Genomic DNA, 25,649 nt, shown 5'->3' with positions numbered 1-25,649 from the left:
GCTCTAATGCTGCTTGAGGCCCCTGAGTTCCATTATGATACAGATACTAAACAACAAAGAAGGACAAACAAGTATTTAACCTCCATGATTGCTTCAGATACCGGCGCAGCTAGAAACATTATTCAAAGATTCTCCATTGTGTGGTGTACAGATAACTGAAGTAAAGGCTCACGCACACATGTGGCTCTGATGTATACCCCATAAAATCATACGAGGTAGTTTGCATGGTCATCAGAGCCCTCAGGTGCGCACATCCTTATTGATTCAGGTTCCCTGCATGGTGTTTGAAGGATTATTAGCAAGAAGAAAGGGATTGTATTAAGATCCCTTTAATACATGCAACACTCTCCCAGCCTGCATGTTTTCTCTTGGGTGGAACATGGCTTTTCAATGTTTTTTTTTTTTTTTTAGGAGAAATTGTAATTAGGTTTTTAATTTCAAGTCAGTTGCAGGGGATGGGATTATATTATCTGAGGTGACTCAGTCCTAAATTGACTTCATTTCATTTGTGCACTGCATCATGTTGGTTAAAACATAAGAAGTTCAAAGTGCTCTTTCTCTAGAGAAGTCTGGTCTTATGGCCAAGTCTTCTGATGCTGTAGGCCTGGTTTGACATGGGTGAGGCCTTATTTCTTGGGAGACAGGATTAGGGAGGTAAATGGATCAGCAGGCTGGAAACAATGTCTGTACTAGCTAAAATAAGGGGAATGCCCATTTATAGTGGACAGGGTAACAAAGGATAAGATAAACCTGGAATGTAAGCTGAGGTAAAGAGTAAGTTATGCATGGACAGTGCATGCTGTACAGGGTTTGGTTTCTACAAAGTGATTTAAGCCAATTCCAAAATGTGTGATGCAGTGTAATTTATAAATGTATATAAGGGAAGAGATTTGCTGTGTAACTCTGGATGTGTGGTATGCTCTATACACACCCCCTATCCTTGAGTCTGATCAATGTAGCTTTACTATAAGCCAAATAGAGGAAGCTGAGAAATTAGACTGGAGTCGAACTGAGATCTTGGGGATCCAAGTGGAAGAGGTCTCGGGGGAACCCTAGCGCACCCAGTCCATGAAATAGGACCTCTTCTCTGCTAACTGGCTTGGGGATGGTTGATAGTCAGAACTGTGTTTCTGTAGGATTCAGGTTTCCTCCAGCCACTGCTCAACTTGCCTCCCCCTCTGGTGTACTGGATTAAAAAAAGAAGTGTGGCAGTTGGTAAAGTGGGGATGGGGACACTTGAAAGGAAGTAGTGCCCCCCATTGGTCAGAATTAGGAGGGACTGTGGGGCCTCAAGAGAATTGGTCCTTGGAGGTTGTTTATAGAGTTGTCTTCTGCCGATGCCTGAGAAGTTAACCCTTGCATTCTTGTTGATTTTTATATTTGGAATCCAGCCTCTGACTATGGCATGAAGCTGCCAATCTTGCGGTCCAACACAGAGGATCAGATTCTGTACCAGACTGAGCGTTACAACGAGGAGACCTTTGGGTATGAAGTCCCCATCAAGGAAGAGGGCGACTACGTTGTGGTGTTGAAGTTTGCTGAAGTTTATTTTGCACAGTCCCAGCAGAAGGTAAGCTAAGTCTGCCCCGACCCAGGATCCTTCCTTGGTTATCTCTGATGATGCTAATTTCTGTCTAGGGCTGTGTATGCCAGGTTCCTGTGACATGCCTTTGGGGAGTTCAGGGCTGAGAATCACCTTGTTACTCCCTGTGGAGGGTGAGAGTCTCATGGGAGCTAACCTCTGTGTCAGTTCCCTACACTCTGGTCTGCTAACCACCCAGACAACCTCCTCAAAAGTTTTGCCAGCCTTTACTTTGCCTTGCAGATAAACCTGAGGTGCACTTCACTGCCCAAAACTCCATGTGGAGTGTTCCTCTGCAGTATCCAGCCCCTGTCACTGGACACTCACAGAAATTACCAAGTCTGCTATCTCCAAAGAGGCATATCACACACCAGCCTGTTAACTCAGCTGAGGATTCACCCTTTACTTAACAGCACCCAGATGAATTTATAGCAAAACCGAGAATAAGTGTATTAGGAACAGAGATATAAGTGATACTGAGTAAAGATAGTGGAAACAGATACGGTTACAAATAAAATAAAGTATTAACATGCTTCGAAGAGTCTAACCATAACTTAATGAGCTATAGTCCTTTGTCTGAAGCATTTTTCTTACCCTCAAAGGCCTTTCACAAAGTTTTATGGATTTTCAGTCAAACCAGGATCCAGATTTTTCATGACTCCCCCCTCTACCAGTTCCACTGAGCCCAGTGGAGCTGCCCTAGGGATGAACTTGTTCCTAAGGATGCATTCCAAAGTGATACTGAGCTCCCATATCAATTTCTAATATAAAGTAGAGCTGGATGTACTTGTTTGTGAAGTCATGTCTTCAGCTGACTTTCTGTAGTGAAATGTGACTGACACTTGACTTTTGTATAGCACCTTTCTTCTGGAGACATCGAAGCATTTAATGATTCTTGCCCACCTTTGTGATTCCCATTTTACAGTTGGGAAAACTGAGGTACACGGGAGTCAAGGCCACACAATAACTCAATGGAAGAGCTGGAATTAGAACCCTAGTCCTGATTCCTAGTCCTGTTCCTTGTCCACTGGACCATGCTGCTTCCCTACTTGGTGATTATTTTAAGCAGCAACATTGGCTTGTAGAGGCTTATCAGAAGGATGGAAATAATTGGATGTGAACAGGTGGCTCTCCTGACAAAATAGAGTTCTGTAGGATTTAAGGACTAACATACTTCCTTTTGTTTGCTTCCTTTACACAGTTGTGATGGTATTCCAGGCTATGAGTGATGCTTGAGTCACCGCAGCCCAGAGATTAGCTTCCGCTCTGTTAGCTGTTCAGTCTCTTTACCTAACTCATCCCTTTTCTTCTGCCTTTGGTCTCATCTCTTTCCCTCTTGTCTCTCCTTCCCCTGTTTTACCACCAGACCACTGGGATTAAAAAGCCAAGAGCACAATTTTCAGAGGTGCCGAGCACTAACAGCTCCCACTCGAGTCAACGGGAGGTGTGGGTGCATGGTACACCTCTACCTCGATATAACGGTGTCCTTGAGAGCCAAAAAATCTTACCGTCTTATAGGTGAAACTGTGTTATATTGAACTTGCTTTGATCCACTGGAGTGCGCAGCCCCGCTCCCCCGGAGCACTGCTTTACCGCGTTGTATCCAAATTTGTGTTATATCGAGTGGCGTTATATCGAGGTAGCGGTGTACTTCTGAGGATAGGGCCTAATGAAACTCCCCACGGTCCTCAGTACTGAACAGTAGTTATGGAGACGTGTTAGAGGCAGGATACAGGTTTGTCTATTTGAAACCATTTTTAAAGGGCTTAATTGTTTAACTTCTGTGGTCTATTTTGGGGCTGTGGGTCCTTCTCAACAAGGGGGTGGAGACAGATGCCATATGCGCAGAGAATCTGCATTGGTTCGGTGGCACATGCAGTAATACCTCTTGTCTCCTGGGCTTTGTAACGAGCACAGACTGTTTCTGTCCTGTCCCCTCTCAGTCATGTGTCTGATTCCCCTCTGATACTCTCTGCAATCTCTTCCACCCCGAAGGTGTTTGATGTGCGCTTGAATGGCCACGTGGTGGTGAAGGACTTGGACATTTTTGACCGAGTTGGACATAGCACAGCTCACGACGAGATTATTCCCATCAGCATCAGGAAGGGGAAGCTGAGTGTCCAGGGAGAGGTTTCCACATTCACAGGGAAGCTCCACATTGAGTTTGTCAAGGTAACAAACCCTGGCTAGGGGAAAGCCCTTTCTTTCTTTCTCTCTCCTCTCATCTCCACCCAATCCCTCACACCCTGCCACATGGTGCAGATGTGCATAGGGAGAGGGGAAGTGACTCTGATGGGTGGGGGGTATTCCTTCTTTGACAGCATTGACCTTTGTCTTCCCTTTCGCTAGGGATACTACGACAATCCAAAAATCTGTGCACTATACATCCTGCAAGGAACAGTGGATGGTAAGTTTTTTAACTAATAATCCTTCAAGACTTTTTAGCTTGGAGGGCAACTGATTTCCTTTTAAACCATGTGTATAGCACTCTGTATAGTGGCAGCCTTAACTGACCTGTCTCAGCCAGGCCCATCGCCCTCAGCTGTCCCCTGTGAAGTTTTGTCCTAGCGCATCACAGGTGTGTTGTCTCCCCAGTTCTTCATTCCAAGTATATGAGGCTGATTCATTTGGAAAGTAGGTTGTGTGTCTAATTCAAAAACTGGGGGCTTTCTGAGTCTCAGTGGCGGTTAAACTGGCTTATAGCTAAATTCTTTGGCTGCTAGACATTGTGAGCAGCTCTGCAGAGATCTGGCTCTGGAGACCTCTTTAGCTAGTAATCATTCAGTTTTTCTGGCCTAGTGCTTTCGCTCCACACTGGGCTTCTGCCCCCTTGGCTCTGAGGATGCCGCTGCAATTTTCCCAGACTTAATCTCTTGGAATAATTCTGTGTGGGGTGTGCTTTGTGGGAAGGGTTAGCAGGAGTCCCTGCTCTCTCGTTGCTGTGTGTCAGAGCACTCAGCTGAAATCTTTGTCATATGATGGGTCTGTTTGCTGCTCTAGAGATCAAGGATTGCTACCCTGCAGGCAATGGGTTGGCTCTGTGGTCTAGTGGCAGCACAGTATCTTGCTGTGTGGGGAGTTTGAACTCAGGTCTCAGACCAGCAAGGACTGGGGTGTGGGTTGGGATGAATATTGCTTTGCTTTGGTGGATACGTGGCGTGGCACTGGCAGGTTATGGGGAAGCTGCTGTGAGATAGGTCTCCATTTACAGGTTGGGAGGCACTTGGTTATCAAGGCAGTAACTCTTGGTCCTGCCTGGGGTCTATAAGGCTGCCAGGAGCATTAGAGGTTGGGATGGGGCAGATGTGCTTGCATGATGTAGCTCCTCCTGAATGAGAAGCTGGAGAGTGGTGATGTCGCTCTGTCCTCACAGGCAGGTTCTTCATAATAGGGCCCTACCAAATTTATGGTCCATTTTGGTCAATTTCACAGTCATAGTATTTTTAAAATAGTAAATTTCACGATTCCAGCTATTTAAATGTGAAATTTCACAGTGTTGTAATTGTAGGAGTCCTGACCCAAAAAAGAGTTGTGGGAGGGTCGCAAGTTATTATGTGGGGGTTGTGGTATTGCTACCCTTACTTCTGCACTGCTGCAGGCAGCGGCTCTGCCTTCAGAGCTGGGCGGCCAGAGAGCGGCAGCTGTTGGCCAGGCACCCAGCTCTGAAGGCAGAGCCGCTGCCAGCAGCAGCACAAAAGTAAGGGTGACTTGGTATGGTATTGCCACCCTTACTACTGCGCTGCTCCTGGTGGTGGCTCTGCCTTCAGAGCTGGGTGCCTGGCCAACAACCGCCGCTCTCCGGCCGCCCTGCTTTCTCCCCTGTGAAATCTGTACAGTATAGGGTAGAAGCACACAAAAGACCAGATTTCATGGTCCATGATGCGTCTTTCATGGCTGTGAATTTGGTAGGGCCTTATTCATATACTAATATTTGCTTCACAAGCTGAGAGTGGAGCCATCCAAGTATCTCCATGAATTAGGGTGCTTGTATTGGAGTGGAGCCCTGACAATGTGGGACTGTGTACCAGTCTATGGGGTGCCCCATGTGCCCTGTTCAACTGGTTGGGTGTGGGATGGCGCAAGTCACGTTCACAATAGTGAATTTCTTTCTTTTCCAACAGATGTTCCAAAGCTGCAGCCTCACCCTGGCCTGGAGAAAAAGGAGGATGAGGAAGATGAAGAAGAGTATGAAGAAGGCTCCAGCATTAAAAAACAGGCCAATAAGAACCGGGTTCAGTCAGGGCCCCGGACACCAAACCCCTACGCCTCGGACAACAGCAGCCTCATGTTCCCTATATTGGTGGCCTTTGGTGTCTTCATTCCTACCCTCTTCTGCCTTTGCCGGTTGTGAGGGCAAGCCCCGTGCAGAGATGCAGTGGCAGGGGCCGCAGGCCAGGAGGAAAGGAGTCGGACCAAATGCGATTGCTTTCAGTTTCTCCATATTTTTCATAATTTAAGGGAAAAAAAAGTTCATTTGGAATGAACGGCAGGTACAGGTAAAGGGGGGAGCTCGCCTTCCCCCAGCCAGCGAGCAGCGAGGCCTTGGCTTCCCCTGTTGCACCATAAGCAGCATCCCTTCCTCTTCGGGGCACTTGAGATTAAACTGGATCCTTGCTGTCTGTCTGGGCTGTAGGAAGCTGATGCTGGTGAACTTTGGTCCATATCCCGCATGGAGAGGAAGCTGCGTGACCCAAACGCTGTGCCCTTGTCCAGGTGGATAATTGGTCCCGGCTTAAGAAGCTAAGCAGGGAAGCACTCTCTGAATGTTGCCTGGAAAAAACAGCCTTTGAAGTGAGGCCTAGATGTGTGTGTTGGTCAGAAGTGTGCACAGATGTTCTGGTGCCTTTGGGTGACAATTATGGGGGAAAGAGACTGGCTTAACAGCGATCTGAATGTGTGTAACTAAATGCACGATACTTCTCTGTCCTGAAGATACACAGGCTCAGACTTGCTGATGGGTCTCCAGGAAAGGTTTCAACTTTAGAGTGAGTTGCAAAAAGAGCTGAGGGAATTATTTGGCCTGATTTTCTGCACCAGTTGGGAAAGACTTTCCTAGTTTGATAATTGTGTAACGTTAGATCGTTGCTGCGGGGATTCTGCTGTGACCTGCAATAGGCTGGCTTTTTGCTGCAGTGTCTCTGCTCCGGATGCGTTTGGTTTCTGTATCAGTTGTGGCTTTTATTTCCTTTTTAATATTTTTCTTCACAGTGGCTCACTTCAAGCCCCATCCCACCTTGCCCTCTCTAGTGTTCAGTGTCTCCCCTGGAGGGGCTGACAACCAGGTGACCAAAAAAATGGAGGCTCTGAGCCCCCAATGCTTGTGCATCCCTGCTATGATCAATAGTCTGGCAGCCATAAAACAGAGTAGTGCAACCCTTGAAGTACTTTCCAATAACCCTCTAATCCTTCTGCATCAGCTACATTGATCTGATCCAGTCTGCAGTAATGTGAGATTGCAGTCTGTACCTACCATTAACTATCTTGCGTAGGCTTTGGAATATCAGGATGTGCCTAATAATTGGATGCTGGCAAGTGCCAAGGTGCCCAGCCTCTCAGTCCTGTAGGATGAGCGTGTCCATCCATTGTGGAGAATCTGAAATGGATGGAAACTGATGTAGATCAGTCTGGTCAGCTTCCATGGTCACCTAATGATGGGTCTGAGCTACACTGTTCACTTTCCCCCTCTGATAGCTTAGCAAGTGGACTCTGCACCACATGAAGAGCATGTATTCTCTGAGTGGGGTGGCAGGAGTGGCTGCTTCGCTCTGGATCTGAGTCTGGTGTAATCAGGAGAGCAGTGTGGAAAACAAAAGCCTGCAATGTGCAGTCCACACACTCTTCCTGATCTGGAACTGAAGATCCTTGGGCAGCTGGCATCACTTAAGATCTGAATCTGCAAGGTGCTGAGCAGCTTCCGTTCCCATTGACTTATGGGAGTTGGCAGTGCTCCCTTCCTCACAGGAAGTGCCCAGCACCTTGCACAGCCAGGGTAAAGGGTATTCTTTGGAGCTTAAGTCTTGAGACACCAGCCTTGTCAGCTTTCATTCTAATAACATCCATCCTCAGGGCAGAATTCTCTTTGCCTTGGGCTAAATCTGTTTTTGTTGGCAAGCATCTCATCTGCTTCATACTGTGCAGCTTGACTGAGAAGTAATTCCCCTGCTGCTCCTGCCTGGATTCTGACTTTTCCTATCAGTTGCTTTTGAGCACAATTGTGTGTGTAGCTGCTCAACTCACACCTGGCCTTTTGATAATCTAGACAGAGCATCTTGGTGAAGGGAGCTCTATGAATAGTCTGTTTACAGCAGCCAAGACATTTACTTTCTTCCTATTAATTTTCAAGCTGTGGAAAGTGTTGCCCAGCCATGAGTGCCAAGACAGGAGCTAGGGACACTGTCAGAGCATTGGTCCCCAAAGCAGCCATCTTTCTGAGCAAGTGCATTGCTGCTTTGTGTTTAACCACAATTCTGATTCTGTAAGTCCAGTGCAGAATATAGGATCCAGCTGAGCTTTCTCCCATTGCTACTGTCAGCCACTAATGCTCGCACAAGCAGTTCAGTTGGTAAAACGGTCAGAGAATGCTTGACCGTAATGAAACCTACCCACGGGGAGGAGAAGGCCAGCAGTAGATCTCCAGAGCAAGCCAAGCTCTGAAACACTGGGAGGCCTGGGACTAGCAGATTCATTCAGCTGTTTCCACCTGGACTCTTATCACTCCTAAATGCTTATTTTTTTAATGTATGAGTCAATTAAAAAGGTGTATTTTGAGGACATTTTTAATTACAGGCATTGCCACTCGGAAAATTTTGTCTAACCTTATGATTTCCCCAGATCTCTTTGGCCACCATCTGATCACTCTAACATACTAGCATAGCACAGGGTTTGGAACCTTAATCAAATAGCAGGAACTTCTTGGGTTCAGCACAAACTGCCCTGATTCATTAGGCAAACCAAGAACTTGGTCTTGAAAACAACAAGGCTGCCAATTGAGGAATGTGCTCTTCTCGTCCCCTGAGATGCCAGCATTTCTTAGACACAAGTCTCCTTCAGCATCCCTCAGTCCCTGCATAGCTTGAGCTCAAGGGCCCACATCTAGGGTCATAGGTGTTAGAGATGGAAGAGGCCTGTTAGATTAGTCCACTCCTCTGCAAGGCCAGGGTAGCGGATCCTGCCCTGTTCCTTCTAACAGTGGCAATGCACTTGCTCTGTGCTGGACTCCCACCTGAGAACGAAGCAGCGTGTCTTTAGGGGTAGCCGGCACGGCATTAGACTTCTGCTGTGTGTTGCAGCCTATGTTTTTCAAATAAAATTAATTCAGTTTATTTTTTTTTAATTGGAATATTTTTTGCTCTGTTTACCCATAACTTGGTTATCAAGCCTTATCTTCTGCACTAGGGGTGAGGTACTCACATGGGTTTGCGCTCCCTCCCTTAGCTGCTTGCTGGGTCGTCTGGCCCCATGATGGTACTATAATAAAGCAATTTTCCTTTTTGCTTTCCTGTTCCAACCCTTCCCTTTCTGGCAGCTTCAGACTTCATTTGAAGGATCCTTTTGGGACAAGTAAAACGTGCTTTATTTTTATTTTTTAAATAAGGACTATTGAAGAGCGGGGTGGGAGGTGCGGTGGTCAGAGGGACCCATCCAACATATGAATGGATATTGAGGTCTGATTGTGGCTCGCTTTTGCCTAGATCTCTTCATAGCTGCATCTGCATTTCGGCTGCTTAAGACTGGCAAGAGGTACGCGGCTTGGGGGTGGTGGTGGTTTAGGGCTACTTTATTTTTCTGTTGATATGTTGGAATATCTTATCGTTCAGCTGTTGTCTTTCACTGATGTTGGTTTCCATTTGTATTTAGGGATGGATGCTTGAGCAAATACAGTCAGCAGGCGAGGCTGCTGCATGGTGGAAATGAGTGGAGAGTCAGTGATTGCTTCCATGACACGTTTCAAACTCTGGCTGGCTGTTTGCCTTTGGAACGGCTGCGCCGCTGTTCTACTTCCCTAAAGGAGTAGCTTTTCCACGGCCTTACGCTCCGGTAGTCTGTAATGCAGGCCAGTGCCCTGGGGGTTAGGGGACCAGTTAGAAACAACCAAGGTAGTGTAAAAACTCAGTATCACAAACAAAACAGCAGCGGGCAAATACAGACCTGGTCCCTGTGTGCACGGCCTTGCAATAGTGGGCAGGGTGGAGTGAGTACATTCAGGCCACAGCTCCGGGTACCTTGAGAAGCCTGAGGATGAACAGTTGTGTTCTGTGGGACAGATTGTTTAGAAAACAGGTTTAGTCAAGTTTTTTTTCCTAAAAACAAAAAAGCAACGTGATGATGATATGGGCTTGTCTTGAACCTTCCCAGCCCAGGGTATTCAAACTGCAGGTGGAGATTCTTTGGTTTGTTTTTCCTCCCCACCTGCTGTGCCTAGGGTGTGGGATCTCAGAATAGCAGGCAGCCTTACACATCTGAGTCCTTCTTCTGCAGTGCAGTTGGGAGAGTGAGGATCTGTTTCATCCTTAACTCTGAATTCTGTGGGCATTAGTTGCTTTAAACCAGCCCTGTAACTTTGTACTGTAGTGTTTGTGTGAGTGGAACAATATCTAACCTTTCCCTGTGGGACTGTAGGTGGAAGTAAGTGGAATGCCAAAGCAAATCCTTATGTTCATTTTTGGTGCCTTTTGTTGTGGTTTGATCACAAGTCTGTTGGAAGAAGCTTCTGTTTTAAGGAACTTCTGTTTCCTCTTTAAATCTAGCTCCTGGAGGAGACGGTCCCTAATCCAGGCACTTCCCCCTCTAAAAGGAGGGGGCATTATCTTACCATCCTGTGATCCAAGCTCTGGAATGTCCTAGCTGAAGTACGGTGCTACTTGTGAATATCCTCTGATAGTTTCTGTTGTCTGGATGCATAGTAATGGATGTGATAGGGGAACTGGCAGGCTCCTTCAGGTTTGTTCTCCCCAAAGAAATCTCCAGAGAGACGGGGAGCTTCCAGGAAACATTGTCCCCATCTGTCCATGGTTTTCAGGGGCTTGGTGAAGGTCAGATTTTGGGTAGGAGCATGGCCCTCAGCATGGCTTCAGTCCTGCTTCTGCAGCAGTAGCGTAGTTTATGGCATGATGTCAACCCCATCCCGCATCAGGACCTTGCTAGCAAAGGGCTTCCCCTAGAGTGGCCATTGTGGCAGGGACTCTAAACCAAGAGCAGAATACAGTACTTCATCCCTGGCTTTGCTGTGGTTGAGACTGGACTAGCAGCAACCATTGGAAACATAGTACAGTTTCAGCTGTAGCCTGCACAGTCCCTTTGGAAAAGGATAGAAAACTACTGGAGTCTGCATGACTCTCGATGTGTAACAGATTCTGAGAAAGTGGCTTGGGACAAAACTTCTCTTAAACTCCTGCTAGTAGCAGACCCTCTGCAGCATCTGTCTGCTCCTTGTGCCAATTAGGGCAGGAGAAAGATCTGCTTAGTGGGAATCCCACGGAGAGCAAGGTCTGGAATCTCAGAATCAATTCCACTATCTGGCTCTGCTACATCTCCATAACAAATGCATGCAAAGGTCTAATGGGACTAGGTTTGGGTTTTTTTTACACACTTGCCTCTGTTTCCACCAGATTTTATCCAGTGATTAATTCTAAATAAGCTGAGGCATGTATTCTTGAGGAGGAATATATAATGTGGGTTGGAACTGAGAACTCCTCCCAGGAAAGGATGGAGCCTAATAAATAGGCCCCAAGTTCCTGATCTTGACATAAGGGTTAGGGGATGCATCAGACCCATGAAACTTGTGATTATTTCACATCAGATCTGAACAGACTCATCCCAAGAATATGATAGTACTTAACTTCTGGCATTGGTCTGTGAGGAGGAGGTTGCAGCCAGGGTTCTGTCTTCCTGGACTCTGGCTTACTCAGAGTTTATAGCTATATATTAAAGAACTATTTCTGAAGAGATCGAGGAAATACCCTGGAGTACTCTGTGCCTGGTCTAGTCAGCACGACTCTCATTGCTGACATTGGTTTTTATTCCCCCCTCTTCCACCCCAATAAGTGTTTGTTTTATTTAAAAAAAAAATACAGAAGTGCTTTCTTCCCTCCCAGAGAGAGTGCTGTCTGCTCAGGAAATGTGAATAATCCATAGCAAACAGCAAAAGCTCAGGAGGCTGTGGGTAGAGGTTAATCCCAGGGAAAGTGGGGAAACAGCAGCTCAGACAGGTGTCAAGAGCAGTTTTTAACAAGTCTTGTTTAACCAGAAACTCTTCTTAGTGTGTGTGAATCTAGGAAATGCAAAATCTTTGAGCCATAGTTATTTCTTATTCATGTGTGTTAGGGGTGTGCTTATTTGTTCTCTCACAGCGATTCGGTTTTAATCCAAGCATGTTCAGTCAGGATCTTGGAGTGACTAAAACACCCGCTAGAGGCTGATAAACTTGGGCCAGGGCTGCTCCTGGGGACTTCTTGCACTCAAGCTCTTCCTGCTTAAGAAACTAACCAGTCTGTAAGGTGGCTCCAGGCTGCATGAAACAAAAGTAGAGTTCTCAGGGTTGTTGGAGAAGTAGCCTGGATTGCCTAAGGCTTTAGCCCAGTTACAGTGACAATGTTTGGGTCCCATCTGCACAGCAACTTTTAACTGTGTTTTAAGTGGGTCCCATGACATGGATATCGTTGTGTAGACAAGGCCTGAATGAGGTGCTTGCAGGTCCCTCTTGCTAAGGGAACACTGGCTTCTTGCAGTCAGCTGATTTGTTGAGCATTAAGAACCACACAGTTGCAAGCTCTACTCAAGGCTGCAAGACTCGAATGACCACGAAGGATATAGCAATATGGGGAGAAATATCAATTTCTTTTGGGGTAAATCTTCATCTGTATTAGTAATCAGTACTAAAGGGTTTCGAAGGAGGATTTTTTTTTTTAACTGTCCATTGCTTTGTGTTATAACAACTTGCGGTGACTGTTTGTTTGTATCAGTCTTAGGCCCTGGGTTAAAAGCACAGATGTCTATTTCTGATTAGACTGGCTTTGCAAAGACTTGTTCTTTTGGGGAGAAGAGCTGGGTGTGTGGGTGGGTTATTTTATTTTTGGTACATGTAGCTGTTTATTTTTTAATTTTCCCAGGATGTTTGGTTGAGGGAATGTTCTGAAATCTACTGCCTGGCAGTTTTAACCAGCAGTGTATTAAAGGAAAATAAACAAAATTATATTGTCACTTGGAGCATCTGGTGCTTTAAAAAAAAAAAACAACAAAAAACCAAACCCTTGTTTTTTACTGCACAACAAGATTCCTTGAAGTGCTGAGATGGGCCTAGCTGTTTCCATTTACAATCCACTGTAGAAGAGGCTCTTGGCTCTGATCAGGCAGGATGGAGGCAGATTCTGCCTCGTGGGTGTACTATGATCTATGTCAATCTTTGCTTAAGACAGAAAGGGGGGCAAAGGGGACCATCCCTGAGCAAAGAGAGGGTATCAGGGTTACCCACTTATTCAGATGTTGCCACCTTCCCCTGAGCTACAGGACAGCACATGTGGCATGGCAGGTGCGGTTAATTAACAGTCTGTAAAGACTCAGCAGCAGGGTCTGAACGCTGTAAGGATTCTTTGGAGGCACTAATGTGGCTGGGTGTTTGAGCTGAGTGTACAGCACTTTCTTGGCCAATACCAGGGATTTTGGGTGGGTAATTTGGCACAAGGTAACTTGCAACAAGGGATGCCCAGAGAACCACTGCTGGAAGAAGGTCTGGGTGTAAGGCAGATCACATCAGGCTAGGGACAGTGCTACCGCTGTGTATTCATGTGTAGATAAGGCCTTACTAAATGGCCCAGCCAGCATTTCAGGTGGGGCCTGTAAGGAGGGAAGGAAAAGCTCCATCCGTTTACTACACAAAGCCACCTGCTGCAGGGAGGGAGGAGGAGGTGGAGAGTAGCACTCCTCCTTTTCCACTGGGCTGTTGGAAAAGACACTTATTAATATTGTGTAACTAAACTGAAGATGGTGGGTTGTTTTCTTTATTAACTCTTCCCTTTTTCAGGATGATGCTCCAAGGAGTTCTACGAGAGATGACATCCATGGGCCAAAAACATTTGTCTGAAATACACATTGTTTGCCCCGCCTGTGCTCCCCTGACCCCATCACCAAAGTCAGCTGCACACACTCACCCCAGTGACTTGTGAACACCTACATATGAGCATTATCAAAAACTAAGGGGAACAATCTTTGTTGGATCCCTTTGCGTTAGGATGTCACTGCGGTGCCTGATAGTAAAAATGACACAGCCCCACAAGGAGAAGCTGCAGCAGCTGCCACATGAAATGACTGGTAGGATTGTCTAACTGCAGTGTCCTGAGTCAATCTTAGCTATGGATAAGTTGTAGTAATTGACGGTAAGATTGGGGGAAAGGAGCCTATTGGGGATCTGAAAAGAGGAGAGAAGGCAGGGAGACTCGGATACAGCAGAGAGCCCTGCCTTACTTGTCAGCTTCTCCCAACTGCAGTACAGGCATTTGCTCCTTTGGGGTAGAAAAGCAGGGAGTTTACTGCGTTCTTTTTGAAGCAGCGCCAGCTGTTGGCCCAGAGACCACCTGGAAGTTAATAATAGTTGTGTTTGAGGCTTTACAGAGATGTTGGAAGTCTTGGATCTGTCCCACGCAGCTTACTTCCTCAAACATGCAGAGGAAGGATGGGAGGTGCAAAAAGCAAAGCCACTCAGCCTGAGTTTGGGTCAGGTACTTGGAGGCTGGCGTGGTGAGCGAAGGTATCCTAGATTGTAACTCTGCTGCTGACTTGGCCCACTACCAAAATGGAATAGTTGTAGGTAGGGTTAAGATCTTGTCACGGGTATTTTTAGTAAAATTCTGACAGGTCATGGGCAATAAACAAAAATTCATGGAAGCCTGTGACCTTAGTTATAGGGTTCAGACCCCTACTGGCTGTGTGGGTCGGTGCTTGGAGATCAAGAAACCACAACTTGTAACCACTTCATTAAGTGAAATGACTTACCACTGTTTTGTGATGCTACTGCTCCTCTCTTTCCTCAGGGATGGAAGCTACCCATTCTCTGTAATTAAATTGCTGCCCCAGAAGATACGTTCTTCAATTAAATTAATGAGTAATATAGTAATGCTTCTATTTGCTCCAAATCTGTGCTTGCTGAGGGCTATAGCTTAGCTGCCTCTCGAACTACAGCTACTGGGAGACATGGGGCCTCATGACGCATCTTAGAGGATAATTCAGTCCCTGAAGCCTTGTGTGTGGGAGCAGTGCTGTTTCCATCTCTTTAATTAATTTCTAGGAGTCTCTGCATTGTCAGCCTAAATTCATCCACCTTAGAATCTCTGCAGTGACTGACTGCTATGGCTGCTGGAAGCAGGTGCTTCATCTATAACTTAAAAAAAAACAAAACATTGTTAAAATGGGTGAACACCAGCCATGGGCTGAGCAGAGCAAAAGCATTGTTCAGAATGAGATGTAGGTGTGAACACACAGCCTAGCATGCTATCTATGCAACCCTGTTGAAGCTGTTCTGAAATGTTAATTTGCCCTAGGTGCCTCCTCATGTGCTCAGACATATTGATCAGTACTGCAGATCCAGGGCTAGTTTTAGAAAATGCACTATTTCCGCTCTGCTGTGCCCTGAGAGGGAAGGCTGCATGTGGGCAGAGCTGGAATGGGGTTTCGGGTCTAGAATGGTACGCAGAGGAGATGTGACTAGGGCATCCACAGTGCAGAATACAAAAGCTGTTCTTAGCAGGACTAAGAAATAGGCCTTATGCCATATTTTCTTGTAACAAATCATCCAAACTGGTTCTGATTCCCTGGTATCAGTTCACCAAAGCGTAAGTGCCCACCCTGCCCCCGATCCTTGTACTGCTCTGCTCTGCCTGTCAATGGTCCTTTCTGTGAGCATAGCTCTTCTGCTGCAGCCTGCTCAGTGTCCCCACCTCCGGCTGGGGCTGCAGGGCACAGGAACCAGCCCTGCAACAGCGATGCCTGAGCTGCCCCAGAGAGCGCGAGAGCCCTGATGTGGCGCAGAGCCAGCCCAGCGTTGGCAGGAGTCCTGGCAACGGGACCCGGGAGTCCTGACTCCCACAGCTCCTGTGCTTTGCTCTGCACAGTAACTTCCAGGGGGGGAGAGGCTGATCCCTGCCACGTAGGCGCGGGGGCAGCTGATGCTGAATAACCGTGTCTAGCTGGTTAGGGAGAAGGGGTGTGTGGCAGTAGCCACAGGGCTCCCATCCCTCGTCCCCCTCAGGGCCAGGCTCTGCGCCCGGAGCACGCTGGGTCTCCCTTCCAGGCATTGTACGCAGTGGACCATGCTTAGCTTCAGTCCCCAGCCGGGCTCTCAGAGCCGAGCAGAGGGGCCGAAGTACTTCCGGCGTCGCCGCCACCCCCGTTGCCAAGCATCGCGCCGTTGCCCTCTGACCCCGCCGGTGCCCCGCCCCTCGCTCCCATAGCTACGGAGGGAGGCGGCGGCCATCTTGGCGGAGGTGGCGGGGCGATGAGCGGCTCGAGGCCGAGGGTGGCGGCGCCGGGCCCCGAGAAGAAGCCGCCGCCGGGGAGCGGGGGGGTGCTGAGCCGGCTGCGGGGGCGGCGGGGCTCCGGGGACGCGGCGCCGCGGGCGGCCCTGCCCCGCTCAGAGTCGGAGCTGCTGGCGCTGGAGATCGTCCGGCCCGAACACGTCCTGGGGCTGGGCCGGGTCACGGAGAGTGAGTGCTGGGCTGGGGGACCTGGCACCGCGGGGCCGTCCGTGCTGCTGCCGCCGCCCTGCGGGACCCCCTGCCAGCCCCCTCCCCGGGCGCCCCCACTCGCGGGCGTCCGGCCCCACGTATCGACCCCGGGCTCCTCCGGCAGAGCCGAGTGTGAGGCCCACGGAGACCTCGTGGCCGTTTGTCTGAGGATCCCCTCCAGGGACCCCATACACTTTGCCTCTCAGAGGCTCCATTTGCCTTCCCCGAGACACCACCCCTTACCCCAGGGACGCCGTTATCATCCCCTCAGAAACCCTATACACTATGGCCCCCGAGGGATCCCGTACACCTTAACCCCACATCCATTAGCATTCCCCCAGGGACCCCCTATACCAGGGAGGGACAAACGTTTTGGCCCGAGGGCCCCATCTGGGTATGGAAATTGTACGGTGGGCCATGAATGCTCACGAAATTGGGGGTGGGGGTGAGGGCTTTGGCTGGGGGTGCAGGGTCTGGGCTGGCACCGAGGGGGGTTGAGGGTGCAGGCGGGTGCTCTGGGCTGGGACCGAGGGGTTCGGAGGGTGGGATCGGGATCATGGTTGGGGCACAGGAGGGGATTACGGGTGGACACTCTGGGCAGCACTTACCTCAAGCAGCTCCCAGAAGCAGTGGCACATATCCTCTCCCGCTCCCACACAGAGCCGCAGCCAGGTGGCTCTGCGTGCTGCCCTGTCCACAGGCACTGCCCCTGCAGCTCCCATTGGCCCCAGCTGGAGCAAGGCAAACTCTGGACCCTGCTCCCTGGCTGGAGCTTGAGGGCTGGATTAAAACGTCTGAAGTGCCGGATGAGGCTCTGGGCCATAGTTTGCCCACTCCTTCCGTATACCTTACCCTCTTTGCGGCCCCAGTATCAGTCTTTCTGCAGAACTTGATATTCTCTTCTGAGGATACCAGAAGTAACCTTGGCAGGACAATATTCTTTCCGGTCCAGGACACCTCTTCCCTGGGGTCCCCACTATCCCTTCCAGAAAACATCCTAGTCTAGACTAGGTGAAGGACCTACTCTGCTTCCTCTCTCAGCAGCCATATTTGGCTGGATAGATGAAAAGGTTGAAAGTCAGAAGTTGTCAGGCTCTTGTGATAGATCTCTGCTTTTCCAACTGGGTCCATTTTGGTGCTGAGGCATCCCACCTTTTCTGGTTTGTCCACACAGACAGAAAAGTTGGGGGACAAAATCTGTCAGGGTCTGGAATACTGAGACTGTATTGGTCCATAGGGACCCAGATTTTTCTGTGAAGTTCCACATGCATGCCCATGTAGATGTTACATTTTTGGTTTCAGGTCCTAAATTGGCTTGATCATCAAAGTTTTGTTTTACTTGCCTATCTAGGATGAATATCCCTGAAACCCTGAGACTGCTTGTCAGCCTTGTTCAGTCTACTCCTCGAGTTTGTTGGTCTCTCACTTTCCAGTAGTTTTGATGAAGCAGGAGCCAAACTCTCCTTCCCTTTTGCAGTTTGTCCTGTTGGCTTTTTTGCAGGAGTGATGCTGCTTAGGTGGTGCTTGTGTTAAACTGTGGCATACTGAATAAATAGCCTCATTTTCCCCTCTTTGATTGGATTTGCTCACTCAGTATATATAGCTGAGTAGTACTAGTAACTTATAGTAGTTATACAATATATACATATGAATAGTAGTAACTTGGTTCAGTCAGCACTGAGTCCAAATGCTGAACTGCATTGTACTGTTTGATTAGTTTAACTGGCAACTTGCTTTTTTGGTTTCCTTGCTGTTTGCCCCCCTCAACTCTCCCAGAAACTTCTGGGAAATATCCCTAAAGGTTCTAAGGTGCTTGGGCTTAGTTAATGTTGCTGAAGGCCTTTTGATATCTGAGAGGAGAACCTTTGAGGCATATGGGTTAGTGGCCCATATTTTCTTCTCCTGATCTGGACTGTCGTGAGCAAAAGAGCCCCCTAATATGTTCCTCTATCTCCTAGATTATTTATGCAAACCTGAGGACAACATCTACAATATCGATTTCACCAGATTCAAGATCCGGGACCTGGAGACAGGGACAGTGCTGTTTGAAATTGCCAAGCCTTCTGCTTCAGGTAGAACCTGCTGACAGTGGGGAAAGGGCTAGATATTATGGGTTCTGGTGGGATGCAGGGAAGGGGCTGTGCAGGCCAAACACCAAGATCTTTCACTATGCAAAGTGTATTGAGTTCACCTGTGTCGTCCCTATAGGCTGATACTGTTTTTCCATTTGTGAGCTCGGTGGGATGCGAATACTGTGCTTAGAGATCCCTTTACCTCCTCAGCTCAGCAAGGTTGTTACAGATGGTGCCCAGTGTTTGGGGACTTGCATGCCCCATAGTTGTGGTGCTGCTGTTGTGGTCTGATATGGTTTGATTTTTTCCCCCCTGAACACTAGATCAAGGTTTATCAAATTCCATAGTTAAGTCCCACCAAAGATCCCTTTATGTGTAAGTAGGCAAAGGAAGACTGGAGTGCAGATCCTGGAGGTAAAAGGCTAGCGGTCAAGTATCTATGTACTTCCATAGCTAATTCCTGGACATGCATCTTTGTGAGCAGGGTCTTCTGGTCCATGTAATCAATTGTGTTTTCTATGAAGCTGCTCTCTGTTAACTTCTTAATGCCAGTAGCATATCAAAGAACAGTCCTTAGATATTGCGGTGCCAGGTGTCTGAGCAATGTCTTGGATGGTTTCTGTATACCACCTACAAGCCATCAGCATGTTATTCCTAGAACATCAGAAGATTAACTCTGAGTTGGTAAATTCTTCTAGAGCAAGATGATGAGGAAGAGGATGACAGTGGAGAAGTGGACACCAGTGCAGGCCGCTTCGTTCGCTATCAGTTCACCCCAGCATTTCTCCGTCTCCGGACAGTCGGTGCAACGTGAGTAAAAACTCATACAAAGAGGGGGGGAGTAATGCCTCCAGGGAACTTTAGGTACCAACCCTGTCAATTCATAGGTGAACTTAACAATGGACTAGTGAGAACCCAGTTCTCACTAAAAAGCTAATAGTGACAGGGAAGATTCCAAGATCTGCCTCGGTTTAGCAGTGATATCAGCCGTATTGGTAGGTTCTGCATAACCACAGCTCTGAGGCTGTCTGCCTCTCCCAGTCTGAAGTGAGCTAGGTGGTCTCATGAGGTGTATTTCTCCTGCCCTATGCCTGCAGAGTGGAGTTTACAGTGGGAGACAAGCCAGTGTCAAACTTCCGAATGATTGAGAGACATTACTTCCGGGATCGCTTGCTGAAGAACTTTGACTTTGATTTTGGCTTCTGCATCCCCAGCAGCAGGAACACATGTGAACACATCTATGAGTTCCCCCAGCTCTCAGAGGACCTCAGTAGGTATCCTTCCTCCCTCACTGAACTACTGCTGCTGTGTTCAAATGCTCTCTCTCCCTGAGATGATAGATGGTCATGTGGTGGGACAGGAAACTAGGAACAGGTAGATCTGGGTTCAGTTTCTGGCTCTGCTGATGGCTCACTGTGTAGTCTTGAGCAAGTTGCCTTCATATGCTGTATGGTTGAGGTTTGGTGTTTTCCTTTATTGGCAGCTAGTGACCTCAGAGTCACAGTGGCTTTTGCACATAATGCCTCAATGCATAGTCCAAGAGGTAACCGTGGTGACTTGGAGAGAATATTCCCTTAAAGGCCAAAGACACACATTCATAGCACCCACTGTTTGGGGTTTGAGTCCTCCAGCTGCAGACTGGGGTTGTTTCTTTTCTGGGAGCCTGTGGAGAGCCATCTGTGATGGTAAGCTGTGAATATTCCCTGTGTGGTTTTATTACAAGATGTGCTGTGCCATTGAGGGACAGACTGAACAGGAACAATTGAATGCTCTCTGCCACTCTCTGGATATGTCTGGCAGAGGGAGGATGAGCTGAGTTTGTATGTGACTTGAATACACAAGCTGGGCGTGCAAGTGACGTTAGTTTTTCCACTTACTCCACACCAGGCAGGTCTCAGAGGAGGAATGTACTTGTTCAGTGCTGCTGTACTGTGGCCTGACACAGGGTCCAGAATATCTGTGTGAAATTGATCCACCCTCTTCCAGTTTGCTTTGACAGCCTGAAGACCTGCATTCTGTGGATAGGCTGACCAGGTGGGCCAGTGCAGAGCTCCTGAGGCTCTCACAGTCACACCAGTTTGCTTCTCTTACCTCTCCTTAGGGGCAGAGCTTCAAAGTGACAAAGGGTTTTTTTTACCACATGCTTGTTTTCCTCTAACACTGCACTGCCCCCTTGGGATGTGCCAGACACAATACTCATGACCTTTCTCTCCTACAGTCCGCCTGATGGTTGAACACCCCTATGAGACCCGTTCAGACAGCTTCTACTTTGTGGACAACAAGCTGATCATGCACAACAAGGCTGACTATGCCTACAACGGGGGACAGTAACCATTGCGTTCATGTCCACTGGACGCTGTGCTATCCCTAACCATTCCAGACGTGCACAAAGGGAGGAGTGCTGCTGTCTCATGCACCAGGGCCTCTTGCTGAACCTTTCCTTCACCCATGGACTCAAAACATGAAGCAAGAAGGCTGAGGTGGCAGTTTATGACAGTAAAGGAAATCTCCCTGCAACACTCCCCTCCCTGGCATTCTTATGTACCTTGCCTCTGGCTTTCTCTCTGTTTCTGATGGTACCTTGTTTAGGTTTCGGATCAGGGAATCTAAGGCTCTGCTAGCAGATTATTGATGTTATGGTTTTTGTTGTTAGGTTACACCCTGTGCCACCCAGTGGGCAAACTGCCCCCTGTCCAGAGAGCTCAGCTGATATGTGGGCAAGTTATTTCTCAGTACGAGAATCTGCTTTCTCCAAGTAGCCAGTGGAGCCTGAAAGACAGATAACCTCTTTACTGCATAGTGGTTCAGTCTGTATGAATGACTAAGACTGGCTCCCAGTGTGCACCCCTGCTCCCCCATCCCTCAAGGGGAGAGTTACAAGAAGGGATGAATCTATCTTTAAATGGTGCAGGAATCTTCCTTCTGCTTCCAGAGACCTGGGCCACTCCCAGGATTCCTTAATCTGTTACAAGTATGTCTTGCAAGGGATTCGAATTGAGGGTCAGAATGTTTGAAAAGAGAGATTACACTAAATTGGCCATTAAATCAACCTGCCAGACTCCCACTCCTTGAGCTGTTGTTAGGGAATAATTGGGCTATGAGTGGGGCTCAGCCTTAGGGCTGAGGTTAATCTTGCCATCTTCATTTCCCCTGCATCTGTGTGAGAGATTTTTCTGCTCAAGCTACACGGGGGGGGGTAGGAGGTCTGTCCATTTAGCTCTTTCTTTGGAGGTTGGGGGAAAACCTGGAGAGTCACCTGAAGAACATTCTGCTTAGCAGGCAGATCTTCCTAGACTTCAGTCTTTTTATATATTTTTAAACCCATGTGAGTTTAAAATACCACATCAAAGGTATTATAGTAAGAGGCAATGGTGTTACCAACTCATCGACTTTGTGTTGCTTGGGCCAGTGCTTAGGGTTGTGCTAGTATTAAACTGAGCCCTAAATGCTGCCCAGACCAGGACATTGAGGCACTGTTGGGAGGTGGCTGCTTGTGGTGATCCAACAGGAAGAACTGACATGATTTTATCCTTAAACCATGTGGATTTGAGCCTCTGCCAGTGTTTTACCTATTTAGTTGGATCATTTATATTTAAGATTTGGAAAACTTCTTATGACTACTTCTGTGGAGATAATTACTACAGCTATTAGAGCAGCCAAACCAAAGTGTATGTTTCAGACCTATGTAGCACCTGGCATTGAAGATGGGAAGAAATATTTGTGTCAGGCACTGACACAGTGTGTGTCCGTGGCAGTGAGGCTGGGGTCTAGCTCTCTGCCACGCAAATGTGCACTAGTGAAATGCTTATATGGGTGTCATATTGGATACCCTGATCCACTGATACCTTGCCATTCATTCGCACTCCAGCCCTATTGCTGATCAGGCCTGCCTCTTGTGTCTAACAGCTTGGCCTTATCTATGCTAGACAAGTTGATCGGTGCCAGTATCGTTTGTTCCCCCTCGGACAGTGGAATAAGACAGTGGAAATGCACCTTGTGGCCATACACACACTGGCTGCAGTTGGTTCCCAGTCATGCTAAGTAATGTCCAAAGTAGACTCTGCTTTGTCAGGACTAAATATTGATTAAATCACAATTGTAGGAATGTGGATGTTACAACTTAGGGCTTGTTAATATATACACAATAAAAGGAAGCCATTGTTCCATTTGTGTGGCAGGAGATGAATAGCGTTAGCACTAGCACAGAGGATCAACTAGCTACAAGGTAACAGGTGAGAATAAATGTGGGATAAGGATCATGAAAGAACCTTCAGTTATAAGTGAGGATATTAATTATGAATGATACCACAAATGCCTTTATTTTTGTTTTGGAGAGGGCATTAATTGTGGACCATCACAACAAATACCTTGGGAGCATGAATAGAATAAAAGTGACCAGGCTCAAGATGTGTGTGTATGGCTGTGGTGTTAGAAAGCTGGGAGGTAAAGAACAATTCTCCTGCCATTTATACCCATCAGCTTCCCCAGGGACGTGCATGTAACCCTATTTGATTGGTAGTTTAGAATCAGTAGAGCTGGTGTATCTTAAGAAAGGTCTCTAGTTCTCCTTTTGCTGGAGCTGTCTCCAGAGCTCCTTGCAGTGTGCCATGGTGATACTGAAAGATCCTTTCTCACACAAGTACATCATACTTCTTTTGAGAGGACACAATTCCCCAGAAAAGTGCTTTCTATCCTGATGTGTTCCAGGATGCTCAAGAGAGGAATGTCTAAGGAGATAACTAGTTATTCCCAAGGAGCTGGTGGGAAATCCAGCTGAACTTGTGTGTAGTATAAATCCAGGTGCCTTTAAATATGACTTTTGTCTAATTCTCTGTTTAAAGCAACTACTTCTTGCTTGTTCTTATGAATGTGATGGTTTGTATTTGTTCCAAGTGTAATGGATAATGAGGTAGTCAGAAGGGATGTGTTATCACCTGAGCCAGCAACAGGGAATACTCTGTACACAAACATCCCAACATGTATAAGATGTATTATCAAATCTTTAAATAGTATCTAGTGTAGGTAGGAGGATTTGGCAGTGGTTGGATGCCATCTAGTTGCTGTTTTGCAGAGTACATCTGCCTAGCATGAGTATACTCCTGGAAATGTGGGACTGGCTATTAGTTGCTGAAGAAGAGTCCATTCCAAACTGCAGTGGTCATCTTGAGCACCCAGAAGTCAGGGCAGAGGAAAGGACTGGTGCTCTGGGTGTCTCATGTGTTACTGTGCCATCTCCTCAGCAATAAGAAAGGGAAAACTAAAGATCATAACAGGTACTTCCCAGTTGGAAAAAAGAGGTGCTGCCAGTTGCATTGGTTTTCCAGATTTAAAAGGCTAGCCCCAGAGGCATGCTGAGATAAAGGCTCATATAAGAGGGCAACACTATCCTAGGAGGGTTAGTCAGGCAGAGGAAGTTATGGATACTGAGCATAATCCAGTATTCCCTCTCTCCTGGATGCTGTTAGCGTCTCCATTTAGAAGAAGATCTGTGGAGTACTTCCCTGCCCTTGGTAAACATGATTAGCAGAGAATCTTTTCGCCTTCAGTCTGCGTCATTTGCTGCTGAGTACAAGCTCCTCAAACCAGGAAGGAACTGAATGGGAATCTCCACTCATTCTTCCCCCTCCCCCTTCAAATGGGCTGTCCATTTCGGTGTGGTATATGTGTGTATGGAGCCGGTGCTAATGGAATGAGGCAGACATTTCTATAGTGTTGGCTAAGGAGTTAGTGGGTGGGAGATCAGTATGAGACTGGCCTCCCTCTGTTAGTATACACTAGGCTGGAAAGGGAGTGGGAAGTTAAGCTTATACTGTAAGTAAAAGGGCCAAAAATGCAAACAAACTAACTCCATAAAGTATTTGTCCTCTTGGGACCAGTCTGAAGCATTCTCACAGTGACTGCTTCAGGCCCATGTGCTGTGCAAGAGAGGAGAGGAAACTTCCTGCACAACTGTTCCATGGGTGACTGAAGATTTTGTATTGCAGCTGGTGTGATAGGGTCACGTAGTGTTACATGACCAGGTATCACTGTCCCTGTTCTCTCCCTTAGTTATGAACTGTCTTCCTTTGTGTATTTCCTTATGGTTTTAAGTGCTTCTCATCAGAGAGGAGAAGAGCTGGAAGTCTCTTCCCATTGTAGCTTCTCTGAGCTGGGATTTTCATTTTGCTTCTCTAGTCAAGGTCCAGGAATAATGGGAAAAACATTTGAAAACAGGATATATTAGTGGAAACGAATCAGGAAGGTGATTAATAATATTTTGTGATAAGTGGTGGAGCAGCAAGATGAATTTGGCCAAGTAGTGTGGTAATTCCACTTCCAGGTTCTGTACTTCATTAAATCCAACGTTTGTCTTCTGAACCACTGTCTTGTCACATCAAGCTTTGGGCTTTGTGATGCCCTCTTAATGCAGGGCTCTTCACATAGTAGCCAACATCTACCCTGCCAGACGCACAGATGACTGCTGTCTAATAATGTGCGACTCGAGTACCAGCTGTAACTCTTGGAGTCATAAAACATTGCCCTCTCCCTGTGGCTTAATGGTGAGGACAAAGCTAATGGATAGCTGGCGATGTCTAACAAGCAATTCCTCTTCATCTGTCAAGGAAGATACAAGCACTAGCAAATATCATGGTCATCTACATGGCCTTATGATTTTTTGTTTGTCAATGAGGTACATTTATAGGCATATTAGATGTGGGTTTTGGGCTGGTGGCAAGTTGCAAATGCATCTCTATGCCCCAAAGCTTTGGCACTCCTATCAGAGTATTTGTAACAGGACATGGGTAGTGTTACATCTTCACATGACCAGTTTGTCTGAGGGAAAATATAACCCAGCATCCATACTTGCTTCATTCTGTGAATCAGATATTTGAACAAGCCCAGCATTTCCTTGTACTTGGGACTGGCTCTCTGCTTCATGATGCCCTTTACCCTGGGAGCCCTCCAAATCTTGGTCCATATTGTCTCCATATCATCCACGTCTGTCCCTTTAGATCCAAGAATGATCCTTGGGTGCTGCAGGTTCCCCTTAGTTTACAAAGGACAGTAGCAGTTCAGTGGAGATTTAAAAGAAATATATTTTTTCCTTTTTAAAGATATTTTTCACAGAGAATGCAAGAAGCATCAATGAAGTTGCTTGTGATATTTCCCTCCTCTGCTGTCCTTCTACCTTGGATCCTCATTCCACTGTGTCTTGTCATGTCTCTCCTTGTTGAGAGTAAACTAGGCGACTTATTTGTATAAAATGTTATTTTGTCCCAAGCAATAGTAATAAACCAGGAT

At 47.2% G+C, this 25,649-nt stretch overlaps 2 protein-coding genes and 1 long non-coding RNA gene across 5 annotated transcripts in view; 2 read left to right on the top strand and 1 right to left on the bottom strand.

The window, feature by feature from the left end:
* MLEC (malectin) overlaps positions 1-12,781 on the top strand; it is an 18,788-nt gene extending 6,007 nt beyond the window's left edge. For 2 of the 3 annotated variants that reach the window (XM_044989623.1, XM_044989622.1), the window contains exons 2-5: positions 1,392-1,570; positions 3,578-3,754; positions 3,932-3,989; positions 5,704-12,781. In XM_044989623.1, coding sequence (XP_044845558.1) covers positions 1,406-1,570; positions 3,578-3,754; positions 3,932-3,989; positions 5,704-5,933 — 630 coding nt within the window. In that variant the 5' untranslated portion in view covers positions 1,392-1,405 and the 3' untranslated portion in view covers positions 5,934-12,781. The remainder of the gene's footprint in view (positions 1-1,391; positions 1,571-3,577; positions 3,755-3,931; positions 3,990-5,703) is intronic. The other variant, XM_044989624.1, reaches the window with a different exon arrangement.
* LOC123350843 lies at positions 9,731-19,490 on the bottom strand. Its single transcript, XR_006573853.1, has 3 exons — positions 16,905-19,490; positions 14,570-14,954; positions 9,731-9,835 (listed from the first exon to the last, which is right to left on the bottom strand). It is a non-coding gene; the product is annotated as an uncharacterized LOC123350843 (long non-coding RNA).
* Positions 16,029-25,649, top strand: UNC119B (unc-119 lipid binding chaperone B). Its single transcript, XM_044989626.1, has 5 exons — positions 16,029-16,275; positions 18,255-18,368; positions 19,067-19,178; positions 19,466-19,638; positions 20,587-25,649. Exons 1-5 carry the CDS (start codon positions 16,068-16,070, stop codon positions 20,697-20,699), a joined length of 720 nt encoding a protein of 239 aa, XP_044845561.1. The 5' UTR covers positions 16,029-16,067; the 3' UTR covers positions 20,700-25,649.

Source organism: Mauremys mutica, chromosome 16 (assembly GCF_020497125.1).
Source record: "Mauremys mutica isolate MM-2020 ecotype Southern chromosome 16, ASM2049712v1, whole genome shotgun sequence".
In the NCBI taxonomy this organism is placed as follows: domain Eukaryota; kingdom Metazoa; phylum Chordata; order Testudines; family Geoemydidae; genus Mauremys; species Mauremys mutica.
The sequence above is the reverse complement of the archived record's forward strand: the minus strand, read 5'-3'. Positions and strand labels throughout refer to the sequence as shown.

What these genes read in the sequence shown, in the direction of transcription:
- UNC119B (XM_044989626.1), top strand. Translation starts at nt 16,068, where the DNA reads ATGAGCGGCTCGAGGCCGAGGGTGGCGGCGCCGGGCCCCGAGAAGAAG. An exon ending in CTCCGGACAGTCGGTGCAAC is followed by an intron (nt 19,179 to 19,465) that starts GTGAGTAAAAAC and finishes CTATGCCTGCAG; the next exon opens with AGTGGAGTTTACAGTGGGAG. An exon ending in CCAGCTCTCAGAGGACCTCA is followed by an intron (nt 19,639 to 20,586) that starts GTAGGTATCCTT and finishes TCTCTCCTACAG; the next exon opens with TCCGCCTGATGGTTGAACAC.